The 13214-nt window shown below is 37.1% G+C and overlaps 1 protein-coding gene across 1 annotated transcript; it reads left to right on the top strand.

The window, feature by feature from the left end:
- Positions 1–534: 534 nt before the first annotated feature.
- LOC114288392 (uncharacterized) lies at positions 535–5981 on the top strand. The gene is made up of 5 exons (XM_082885275.1): positions 535–1095; positions 1231–1506; positions 2170–2792; positions 2892–3087; positions 5547–5981. The coding sequence occupies exons 1-5, from the start codon at positions 535–537 to the stop codon at positions 5979–5981; spliced, it is 2091 nt and encodes a 696-aa protein (XP_082741401.1).
- The last annotated feature ends 7233 nt before the right edge of the window (positions 5982–13214 follow it).

The raw sequence follows: 13214 nt of genomic DNA, 5'->3' as shown, positions 1-13214 counted from the left end.
GGGCCTCCAATCAAAAATTATTTGGTGTTTTTGAAGCGTTGCTTCATACTAAAAATTCATTTTACACTCTTTTTTTTTTTGGCTAAAAGAAAATGATTTGAAAATATATATAATTTATAAAATATATCGAGACTGATGTGTGAATAGTTTTCTTTTATTTTATTTTATAAATTATAGAATAATAGTAAATGAAGAAATCATAATAAACTATATCATTTTATATAAAAGTAGTATTCATAATAAAATGGTTTTGATTATTTTGATATATCATTCTATTATTGACCATATGGTTTCACTAGTACTAGTGCTCTACTAGTTATGCTATCTAGTAGTTCAAAATTACGGGTCATTTCTTAAATTAACTTCCATAATTACGCATTGTTTTAGAACAAATCGTGTCATAAAGTTCCACCCTAAAAGAGATTTATGTGACAAGCCAAACAGTGAATGAAAAACAACATAATATATCTCAACTTGAAATGCGTGTTCTCATTTGTTCCTCGGTTAATCTTTGTGTGAGTTGTAGGTGACAAAATGGACAAGAGTTGGATGACGATAAATAATAGGCTGACAAGTAAAGAGTATCAACAAGGGGTGAAGTCATTCCTTGATTTTGCTACGGCAAATTTAGGTGTGGATGATGAAATTAGGTGTCCGTGTGTCGATTGCATTAATGGCACAAAATATAGCAGACAAGTTGTGTGGATGCACTTGATCCGAAGAGGCATGGCATCTTCATATCTAACTTGGGTGCATCACGGGGAACATGTTCCCGTGTCTCGTCCTAGTGTATCAAATGACCAATGTGGAGGTAGTGGCAAATGTATGACAGATATCGATGATCCATCCATGGATGAATTGCCTATTATGTTGGAAGAAATTTACGTGAGTGGTCTTATGGATGATCATACCGACGAGGAACCTAATGGTTTGGAGAGGGAGGATTTACATAAGTTCACTAGGTTATTCGAAGATGCACAATGCAAAGTTCACCCGACATGTGAAAAGTTTTTTGTGTTATCATTCGTCATTAAGATGCTTCATGTGAAGGTGTACAACAAATGGAGCAACAAGTCATTCGATATGGTTATGCAGGTATTCAAGGACATTCTACCAGAATGTGATCCAATAGTTCCATGGACACTCTATGATGCTAAGAAGTTCTTACGTGACTTGGGTTTGGGATATGAAACAATTCATTCGTGCAAGAATGATTGTGCACTATTTTAGAAGGAGAGTGCTAATTTGGAGAAATGCCCTACATGTGACGCGTGTAGATACAAGTTGAACGATGATGGTGGTAAAAAGATTCCACTCAAGGTATTGCGGTACTTTCCTTTGACACCGAGGTTGAAAAGACTGTTTATGTCCAAAAAAATAACCGCAGATATGAGATGGCACAATGAGAAGCGTGTGGATGATGACATATTAAGGCACCCGGCCGATGGTGAAGCATGGAAGGACTTTGATAAGCAACATCCAACGTTTTCTGATGACTCTCGAAATGTAAGGCTAGGGCTGGCAACAGATGGTTTCAATCCATTTGGGAATATGAGCACATCATATAGCATGTGGCCCGTAATCTTAATGCCTTACAATCTCCCACCGTGGAAGTGCATGAAAAAGCCATATTGCATGATGTCATTGCTTATTCCCGGACGTTCGGCACCTGGAAGAGACATTGATGTTTACTTGCAACCACTAATAGAAGAATTGAAGAATTTGTGGGAGCATGGTGTACAAACATATGATGCATCGAACGGGCAAATTTTTAGAATGCATGCGGCGGTAATGTGGACCATAAATGACTTCCCTGCGTACGGTAACATGTCAAGGTGGAGTACAAAGGGTTACTTGGCTTGCCCTAATTGTAACAATAATGCATCATCCCAGGGATTACGAAGTAAAATAGGGTCTATGGGTGCTCGTCGCCACTTGCCTGAGAACCACACTTGGCGAACAAGTAAGCTCTTCAATGCTTGAACGGAGCATAGGTCCAAACCTTTGGACTTATCGGGGGACCAAATACTAGAGCAAATTGATTCTGGGACTTACAAGCCGTATGGAAAACACCCACAAAATCGAAAACGACAAAGGAATGAACATCAAAATTTGAATTGAAGCAAGAGAAGCATTATGTTTGACTTGCCCTATTGGAAAACGTTGAAGCTTCGACACAACCTTGATGTCATGCATATTGAGAAGAACATATGTGACAATGTCGTTGGGACACTTTTGAGCGTAGATGGAAAGAACAAGGACACGGACAAAGCACGCTTAGATTTGGAGGACATGAAAATACGTAAAGAGTTACACTTGAAGAGGCGTTCTAATGGGTCCTTTGAGAAGCCTCCCGCATTGTATACATTGTCGGTGAAAGAGAGAGAAGGCTTTTGTGATTTCTTGAAATCAATGAAGTACCCTGATGGCTATGCAGCAAATATCTCCAATTGTGTGACCGCTCAAGCTGGAAAATTATCTGGCCTCAAAAGTCATGACAGTCATGTCCTTATACAACGACTTCTTCCAATTGGGATGCGTGGCTACCTTAATAAGGAAATTGGAACGACACTTTTTGAGTTGGGAAATTTCTTCAAACAATTGTGTTCAAAGACATTGAGGCGTTCAGATTTGCATAAATTGGATGAACAAATCGTACTCATACTTTGTAAGCTTGAGATGATTTTCCCACCGGCTTTTTTCGATGTCATGGTCCACTTGGCGATTCACTTGCCTCGAGAGGCTATGCTTGGAGGCCCAATGCAATATCGATGGATGTACCCAATTGAGAGGTATTAACTCAGCCCTCGTATTACTGTCAAATTTAAGTTAACGCTTTACTGCTGATATAAATATTGCAGTATAACATTGACATCGGCTTGCAAAATTAGGTTGCTTGGCCGTCTAAAAGGGTTTGTGGCCAACAAAGCTCATCCTGAAGGTTCTATTGCCGAGGCTTACATTTCCAAAGAATGTACAACATTTTGTTCAATGTATTTGGATGGAGTTGAAACATTGTTTAACCGCCCAGAAAGGAATTATGACATGGGTGACCGTGGCCCAGGGTTGGCGGTATTCACTCAAACTGTACGTCCCTTTGGTCTAATGACAAGGGCGTCCGATGTGTCCGTAGCTGAACGCGAGTTGGCTCATTGGTTTTGTAATAACCCGACCCTCGTACATGATTTCTTAAATGCTTACTGTGTAGTTCCGTGAAAAATTATGATTAAGGAAGTGAAATCCATGTCTATGAATGTCTATCTGTCTCACAAGGAAACTATCTGTCACCATCAACGCGTTTGAATTAGAAATTGGAAGCCTTAACAGCTTAATTAGCTGAAATTGATTATATATCCGTAATCAGCATAATTTTTAGATAATATTAAGCATGTTCGTGAAATTTTAATTTTGGAATGATTAAACGATCCATTTTTGTCTTATATGCCTTACTTATGCCTTACTTATATATATATATATATATATATCTAAGCCTTTAGTAACCCTTGATCAAAAACAAACAAACGTGAATACCATTTTTGGGGGAAAAGAGGAGAAATCGGGGGAGAAGGGATTCCACAAGGAAGCTTGGCAAAATTGTTAGAGGTGTAGGATCGAATTCAAGGTAAGCTCAAATCCTTCTTCCTATGGCCACTTAGAGTTTGTATTGATGTGTATGTTTGATTCATGTCTAATTCATGCATGAATGATGAGGGTTTCTCTTACTTGGTTGCTTAGGCATCTAGATTTGGGTGTGGTATGAAAGTATACTTCAATCTATGGTTTTCTATCATCACTTCATGGAATTATGTATATATCATGTGTTATGTTTCAAAGATATGAAAGAACTTGAATTCAAGAGGGGAATTAGAGAGGGAGATGACTTTTTAAAGCTCCTAATCTTGCTTAATTTATGATACTCAAGGTAGAATTCATGTTATAGTGAAGTTAGGTGAGTATATTGCATTAACCTAACCTTGGGTTGCATGTAAAAATGGAATGAATACCTGGTTGGGACTCGAATGAAGGTCCAAAATTTCAGAAAATTCGCTTGGTCCGCTCGAGCGTAGGAAAGCCCGCTCGAGCGGGAAAAACCACCTCTCAGCAGTTTTGTGCAATTTACAGTCCGCTCGAGCGGCCAAAGCTACGCTCGAGCGGAGGACTCATTTTCAGGAAAAATTAAATGTTTGTTCAGCTTTGAGTGCTTGTTTCTCTGGTATTTTTAGAATGTTTTACAGATGATTTTAAAGTGGTTGTAAGCATGCAAGGTGTAAAACTCAGGAAATGCTTTATAAAAAAGAGAGACTAATGTATTACTTGTGTGCAGGGCACATTCCAGAAGGAAGCAACACGCCATCTCAACACTGTGAGTAGTAGTACTTATGTTATGTTATGCAATCATGTTAATGTCTCAAGCATGTAATGTTCTTATGCATGCTTAAGATATATTAATGTTATATGTAAAGAAAAGCAGTTACAAGGGCTATATGCCATTTTCAAGAGCCGTGTGCCACAAGTTTCAAGTATATGATCAAGGGCCTCGTGCCATATGTTCAAGGGCCTCGTGCCATATGTTCAAGGGCCTCGTGCCATCATGTTTCAAGGGCTTATAGCCACAAGCTTATGTCACGGGAATAGGCCTAGGGCCATTATGAGCTAAATGCAGAATCAGACAAATTATGTGCATGCTACATCTTTTTATGTATTGATGTAGTTAAGCTTCAAGTCAGACGTCTTTCATTATGTATTACTACTCATTGAGCTCGGCTCACTCTCTATTATGTCTGTTTCTGTAGGTTATCAGTCAGGGGGTCAGTCCTAACTTTGACGCTGTCCCTTTTGTCAACCTTTACATGTTCAAGCACCATACCAGGCCATCTATTTTTGTGAAGCTGCTAAGATATGGGTCTGCTTTTGAGAGCCACCTATGGATGTTGTACTTAACTTTTATATCCCTTTTGTTATGCCCAATTATCGGGCTAGGACTGTAAATGTATATGTTATACACGATATCCAAGGATATAGTTTTAAACTTTATCCGCTTTTGATGATGTATGTAATGCATGAGATCCTGGCATATTAGAAATAGCTCAATGGAGTATGCTTGTATTTTCGTTATATTAATATTTTATGCTTCCGATAAGGCCCCGTACGGTGTGTACACCAGTTTTTATGTCAAGTTTTGCTTAGGTCATTCCCAAACCTTTAGGGGCGGGTTTTGGGATGTGACAGGTTTGTCCTACACAATAGCACAGAAGTGGATAAACACGTAGAGTATGAATCCTTCAAACGTATTTATAAAGTTTTTGTTGTAAATTGATTAGTCTTTATCTTAGTAAATAGTTTTTGAACCGCATTTCTTATAACTAGGGAGCATAAGAACTTGTTACACCAAAGAGCCGGTGCATTCGACATCGAAAACAGACATCGGAAACAATTTCCAAAATGGTTCAAAGATCATGTAAGCTAGTATTCTCATATCCTACCATAGATCGCACATTACGTAAATGTCACGCATGCTAGTAACATGACACATGTTCTTCATGTAGATGAATGAATTGCGGAGCCAAGTTTCCCCCGAAGCAACTGATGATATGTGGTCATTAGCCAATGGTCCTAGTGGCTTAGTGAACACATATTCAAGACGTATTTGTAATGGTGTCCGTTATTATACTATCGATCGTGACAACCATCGGAAAAGTCAGAATAGTGGATTAGTCGTGGAAGGGGAGCATGAAGGGCAATTGATACACTTCTATGGACACTTGTGCAGAGTGTGGGAACTGAACTATTTGTTCAGACGTCGGATTGTATTATTCCAATGTGAATGGTTTAACAGCGGTAGTAGTAGAACTATGCGTGTAGAGCCATATTTCACAACAGTTGATGTAACAAGTCGATGGTACAAAGATGACTCATTCGTATTACCAAGTCAAGTTGAACAAGTATTCTATGTTAATGACACCAAATTAGGTACCAGTTAGAGAGTCGTTGAAAAGTTCCAACATCGAGGAATTTGGGATGTGCCAGAGATGGATGTCATACAACCTGATGATGTGTTCCAACAAGAAGAAACCACCGAGGTCGTACCTGCTATGGCTATTGATGATGATGTGGTTTTGCGTCGAGATGATATTGAATCTAAAATTATTCCCATGGAAGTTTTACAATCTGTCAGAGGGGTAGAAGCCAAGGGTGTTACAGATGATGCCTTCAACTGTGATGATGAAGATGTATTAATGAGGGAGGGTGACGACACAGATGAAGAATATGACCTACAAAGTGATTTTGATACAGATGTTGATGTAGAATCTTGATGTATATCATGCTTTAGTTCATGCCATAATTTGAGCAATGTGAATGTTCAATTGGTGCACAAATGCAAAGGAAACTCAAAATAATGAAGGGGGATCTATCTTCGTAAATGTCAATAAACTCATAAATGAATGTGTGTTTAAGGCAGCTAATCCAAATTTGATGGAGTTGTGTGAATTGGTTAAAACTAGGATGGCTCTGTGGTTGATTCCATATTCCTCAAGAGTTCCATTTCTCAACCAATGATTTCATCTGTAATTTAGGGCAGATCAGAATGTGTTTTGGAGGTGCTGAGTTGTACTGAAATGGGTGGAGTTTTGCTGTGGGTGTACCCACTCAGTGCAGAAGTGCAGGCCCTGGGCTCATGTTTTTCTACTCTGCCATTCTATGCTTTTTTTTTCTGGTTTATCTCTGCCCTGGCTTTGCTGATTTGCCCTGGAAGGGTTGTTGTCCAGAATGAAGTGGGAGGTATTTTTGGTGTATCTTTGGTAGTGAAGTTTATGGTGTAGCTTTGGTATCTATCTGCTGCTTACTGCGTCAAGTAAAATGTTTTCTGAGGAGGCCTAGAGTACATTCTCTGGAGCTGCTGTCAAATGGTTGGCCTACTGTAAATGTGGTGTTTTGTTGGGCTGCTGTCAAATGGAAGGGTGCTGGTCTGCATCTGGTTTGGCTGCAACTATGCTGGTCAGATTGTGAGTTGAGCCCAGTTAAACCTGCATTGATTGAAGATCTAAATAGTTGGTGTATTTAATGGTCAGCATGGCAGTTTGTGCAATGGGTTACTATAGGGTGTGCTGGTGGAATGTAACTGAAGAGTGCCTTTTGGTGGAATGCATCTGATATAGGAAGCTCTGAGCTGGTCTGCATTTGTTTGGCTGCAGCTATGCTGGTATGGCTGTAAAGCTGGTTTTGTCTGGTTGCTGCTCTGTTTTGCAATGGGTTTTTGTTGTGATGCTACTGTGCAGATGTTGTTGGGTTCAAGTTTGGGGCTGCCTCTGCTATGTTTATGCTTTGTTGTTGGTATTTCATGGTTTTGTAGATAGAGATTAGAATAAGATTTTTTTGTCATGTGAGAACAAAGAATTATTGTTGCTACTGGTTATTCACCTTTATTTTTGCTTGTGGATTTTAATGCTGTTAAAACATGTGATTGCATTTTAAGCTTAGTTCTGCATGTTTGGTTCTGTACTTGATTGCATTTTTATCTCTTGTCACAGTGATGTTCCCAGTCCTTTAAAGGCCTCGTGTTAGATCTTAAACCTTTAGTTCATCATTTGGGCTTTGAAATGCTTGTGCATCATTGACACGCCTTTTATAAGTTCTATTAGTAGTATTGTATACTGGAAGTGTTTTGACAGATATTACCCCAACTGGAATATGATTAAAAAAGGTTTTTTAATATTAAGAGTAATTGTTTAATTGTGACATTTTTTTGTTTTTATTTTGTTCAGGCTTTAATATTTGAAGAAAATAAGAAGAATATCGAGAGGTTAGCTGTGGGTTTGATTTGTCTAATTTGTTTGATAAACAGCTGGATAGGTAAAAAGGCTTTAATGTTTCACAATTTGCCCTGGAGTGGTAGCTATCAGTTGGTATTTATGTCTAGTTGTACAATTGTGTCTACCTGTGCCAAGGGGAGGATATAAACTTGTCTAGTTGTACAATTGTGTCTACTTGTGCCAAGTGGGGGATATATACTGGTCTTGTCTAGTTGTACAGCAGTATCTACTTGTGCCTACTAATGCCAAGGAAAAAATTGTGGTAATTTGCCTTGTTACTGATAGGAAGTGCTAGGATCAGGAAGGATCATTGTAATACTAATACATAACAATCTCACTAATTAAAACATTTATTTGTAATTTGTGTTGCAAGTTCGATTTATATTTAGTTTTTTGAAAATTTATTAAATTATTCAAGTTCGATTTATATTTTGTTTTTTGAAAATTTATTCGAGATCAGTTCATCACATGTTACTAGGGATTTATGTTGAGTTTGTTAACAAATTATTTTAGATCAGTTTGGTACGTGTTATTAGGGCCATGAACTTGGCTTGATAGTCTTTTGTTAACTGACTGATTTTCAATTCACCACAGCTGATTACTATGACTCAAACCCGTGCAACAGTGCTGGGAGTGGATAGCACTTGCCGTTGTTCCAAGTCACGACCTCTATCCTTTAAAGGTGCATTGTTTAAAAAAGAAAAAAAAAAGACTTTTAACATATCTCTATGTGTATGCCTGTAGTAACTCTAAACAAAACCATCTTCAGCATGTTATTCCCTCAAAGTTGTGCTCTGTTAATAGAGTATTTATTTCTTTCTGAGTTTGTCCTTCACTCTCTTTTTTTCTTTTCTTTTTATTTATTTTATTTTATTATTTTTTTTGTGGGGGTTTTGTTGCAAATTGATGAAACATTGTAGGGACAGATGACTGTAACCAGAAATTTAACCCACGACAAAAATAGAACATGTTTATATGAAAAGCAATTACAACTTTCAGAACTAGCATTTAAAAACAGTAGAATATTTCGAAAAAGTTGAGATCAGGTACCCATGAATGTTATATGCCCTTCAATCTTTTCTTTTTCCTTTTTTCTTTGAGCCATGATTTTCTTCTCTCACTCTTAGTATAAATAAACAGAAGACAATTCTATAGCTTTATCTCATTGCATCAATATTAATTTACCATGCTTTGCATGCCATATGCTTTGATAAACAACTTTAGCATTACACCATAGACTTGGGCTTATGACTCTCTCTCTCTCTCCTCCATCTGCTATTATTTTGTTGATATATATATATATATATTGAACATGGAACTAATTTGGAAGTACCCATATTGTTGTGCAATGCTATATGCCAATGAATCCTTTTCCAGCTTCTACTATTTTCAACAGCCACATATTTTTCATCATTGTGCAATTTAGCTATGGGACTTATGTTGTGGTCCAAGTTCAAGTGGTTGAACCTGTAATTGCACCCTCTGTGCATGGACATAATTTGTAGTTAATCAGACCACTGAGCAAACTGTAATTCATGCCTGAAAAATAATCAGACCATTTAGTTTATAATCATTCCATGCTTATTGGTCAATTACATATTTCTTTTGCTTGTGGATAGATAAAGGTGTGGGACGCACAAGCAAACTACCAGTTAATTCATGTGACACAAAACAGATCCAGAACTAAAAACAGATCCAAAGTCAAAACATTCCACAAATAGCAGCAGGCAACAAAACATCAAAAGTCAACAAATAGTAGCAGAAAATACTCAGCAACAGCAGCAAACATATCAGCTTAAACAGATCAGCAAACAGTTCAAGGTCGGTTAACTTATTCCTTCTCTCCCGTTTTTATATAAGAGTTAGATGCCCTGATGTGATCCATTCCTTATTCTTCTAGCTTGAAAGTGCAATAATCAAGCATTATTTGGGTGTACTCTTTTTCTGTGACGAAGTTTTATTTATTTTTATTGTTTTTGTGTAATTTAGTTCATGTATATCATGCTAAATCATGTAATTAAGCATGTATTAGTTGAGTTAGTTCATGCCTTCTAAATTATTTTTGTCTAATTTATTTTAAAGCAGGCATATCATGGCAGATTGGAAAATGGAAAATGGTGTTACTTGTGTTATTGTATAGTTCATGTATTAGTTTTGTCTGCAATAATCAAGCATTATTTTTGTCTAGTTCATGTATATAGTGTTACTTGTGTTATTGCAGATTGGAAAATGGTTCCTGGCTTAAAGACTGGTCGGCTTCGGAAGAAGACACTCACGCAGCCAGAAACAGACTCGCCAGCTGCTATTCCTTTAGGATCACCCGTTGCTCCGTCTCCTATTCTCCCCGTCTGATCAAATGTGGGACCATCTCACCATGTCACTAGCCAACCAATGGTTGATTCTGATGAGACACAAGCCCCATCCGAAATGCAGCCGAGTGGCGTAGGTAAGATTAAAGTGTATCAAATTTGTCAATTATCACTTGACATTGCCATTTTTTTTTTGTAGCCAAACTCATAAGCAATTTTCGTGTTGTTATTTTGTTAACAGGGACTTCGAAGCCCCTACGTGTACATGGACCGACACTTGGCAAAGGCATACAAAAAATAATTAGATCCAAGAAAAGAGAAAAATGTTATGTTCACATCGATCGGGGGTTGAATGCAATGACTGGCAAGTATGCCACTCCAGCAACTAACGAGTTAGGAATTCAAATTAGAACCTTGTGCCCTTTGAAAGATGTGAAGTCATGGCTGGATCTTGATGAGACTATAAAAGCTGTCGTCATCCAAGCTGCTCTTGTAACTAATATTACTTGTCCACAAGATGTAATTGTATTATGTATGCTAATAAGAAAGACTATTATTTAATGATTACAATTTCAATTTGTTATGCTTGTAGGACAAGTTTCAAATTGGAGACGATTTCCGCAATAACTTACAAGCACAGGAGATTGTGAATAAGAAGGCATATGGGTTGTACAAAGATTGGAGGTACACCTTGAAGCACGAATTTGAATTGTTAGAGGGACTTCCACGTGATGAGATCTATACTCATCCGCCCGTAGGGGTGAGTTTAGATGATTGGAAGCATTTGATCGATGTGGCATGGCAAGATGCATCTCACCAGGTAAAATAATAGACTACATAGAGTACATACATCTATGTGAAAATGTGATATGCCTTAATATTTACCAAAAAATTGTTTATCTACTTGTCTTATTTTTAGAAACGGTCAAAAGCTGGGAAGAGTAATAGGAGTCAATTGTCGAGCAATCATACCAATGGGTCTCGCTCATTTCCTATCGCAATGGCTGCTATGGTGAGTTTGATTTTTTTTAAACTTGAATCCATTATATTTGTTTGGATATGAAAATGTTATGCTGTGATACATATACATATGTTGAACTCTGTTACTAAACATCCACTGTCTGCAATAAAAACTGTGTGGAAAAAAATATGTTAATGATATCCTTGCCACATGTTTGCATTCAAAATCTGTCCAACGACTATACTCTGTTTTTCATTCAAAATCTGTCTCGCAAAATCTGTCTGGGAAAATCTGTTTGAAAATCTGTCTAGGTAAATCTGTTTGAAAATCATTCTGGGAAATTCTGTCTGCAAATACTTTGATTTTTAAAATTCTAAATCTGTTTGAATTCTGGTACAAATGTGTTTGAAAAAATCTGCAAAAGATTTGTCTGAAAAATATGAATCTGTTAATGATAATCTCTTTGAATTCTAAAAATCTGTATAAACTACAAATCTGTCTGCAACAGATTTCCAAATCTGGCTGCAAATCTGTCTGAAAATATGGCTGCAAATCTGTCTAAAAATCTGTCTCCAAATCTGTCCAGAAATTTGTTACTGAAAATTTGTCTATACAAATTTGTCTGCAAAGAAATGTGTCTAAACTATTAATCTAATTGCAAAAACTCTGTTATCATACAAATCTGTCTGCAACTAATCTGTCTGAAAAAATATGCTTAAAGTGTTATTGATTTATACGTTGATGTGTTAACAGGTAGCAAAAAATGGAGAGTTGAATTTCCCAAAGTTCTATGAGGACAGCCACACGTCAAAGAAAACGAATGACTGGATCCATCCAAAATGCCGTGAGCTGCATGTAAGTATGTGACAAGGAAATATATATATTCAATATTTTAGTGTACTTAGTACCCAACAATACATATATGTTGCCAAAGTTTTTTTCGTCTTATTTATTTGCAATGATAGCAAGAGATGGTTAATGTACAAGCGACTGCCATTGAATCGGGGACGCCATTGACTCAAGAGGAGATTTCAATACAAGTGCTTGGACAGAAGAAAAGGTACTTGCTTGGATTTGGGAGTGGCCCACAACCCTCTACCATATTTGCATCACGAGCACACGATAAGGACATGGAGGCAATGCGAGCTGAGGTGGAGGCACTTCGTGAGGAACGGCAAAAAGATCATGACGAGTTAATGAAAGAGCGAGAAGAGCGCGAGAGATGTTACAATGAGCTGTTGAAAGAGCGAGAGGAGCGCATTAAATTATCCAATGAGATGTTGAAAGAGCGGGAGGAGGGACAAAAGGCAAGGGAGGAGACAAATACAAAGGTCGAGCATCTTAATAACGTAGTCGCCAAACTGTCACAACTCTTGGGAATCTAAGTTGGGCATCCGACGTTTGCTTTTTTGGTAAGAACAATTTCATTAATGCCTATACAGTTCATGTCCATGTGTATTATTACATGAAAGCAATTCCATTCATGTTTAGTGAATTATAATTCTATGACTTCAGTTCATGATAAATTTAAAAAAAAAAAAAAAAAAAAACCTATTTACATTGTTTCCGAGGCATGATAGGACTTCCAGCATGTATAAATAGATAATAACATTGTTCTTAAGGCCACTGTTATTCATGTTTAGAATAATAATAAAATAAGAATTGAAAAACAGTTGGTTGGTAATGAATGCATGATTAAGATATTTGTGTATATATATATAATACTTCACTCACCAGTTTAATTAACATTTTAGTTCATTGGTATTAATAGGCTATTGTTACATATATTGTTGCTTGGGTCAACCTGTAATTATAAGAAAATATATAAATATAGATAGATGTATGCTAATGTTTCATGATTTAATTCATAGGATTGGTTAGTTTTTTTTTTTTTTTTTTCTTGACACAACTGGAATTTGTTTTAGTAGTATGTTTGTGCCTCTTAAATATAGCACTGCTTGATTAAAAACAAAATTGCACGCTCATGAGTCTCTAGTTTTATTTCCTATAGTTCATGATATATGTTGAAACTGTCAAGGGAGGAGACAAATACAAAGGGGTACGTAAGTAGGACACGTACGTAAATAGGGACAGACGATAAGCTTCCCAGTGACAAATGTGATGTAGGGACAG

The sequence above is a fragment of the Camellia sinensis genome, chromosome 8 (assembly GCF_055761805.1).
Source record: "Camellia sinensis isolate YWXY chromosome 8, ASM5576180v1, whole genome shotgun sequence".
Classification (NCBI taxonomy): domain Eukaryota; kingdom Viridiplantae; phylum Streptophyta; class Magnoliopsida; order Ericales; family Theaceae; genus Camellia; species Camellia sinensis.
This window is presented reverse-complemented; position numbering and strand designations above follow the sequence as displayed.

Excerpts from the sequence above, each read along its gene's own strand:
- LOC114288392 (XM_082885275.1), top strand. The coding sequence starts at position 535 with ATGGACAAGAGTTGGATGACGATAAATAATAGGCTGACAAGTAAAGAG. Across the intron at positions 1,507-2,169 it reads TTTCTGATGACTCTCGAAAT|CTTCGACACAACCTTGATGT; the intron begins GTAAGGCTAGGG and ends AAAACGTTGAAG. Across the intron at positions 2,793-2,891 it reads TGGATGTACCCAATTGAGAG|GTTGCTTGGCCGTCTAAAAG; the intron begins GTATTAACTCAG and ends TTGCAAAATTAG.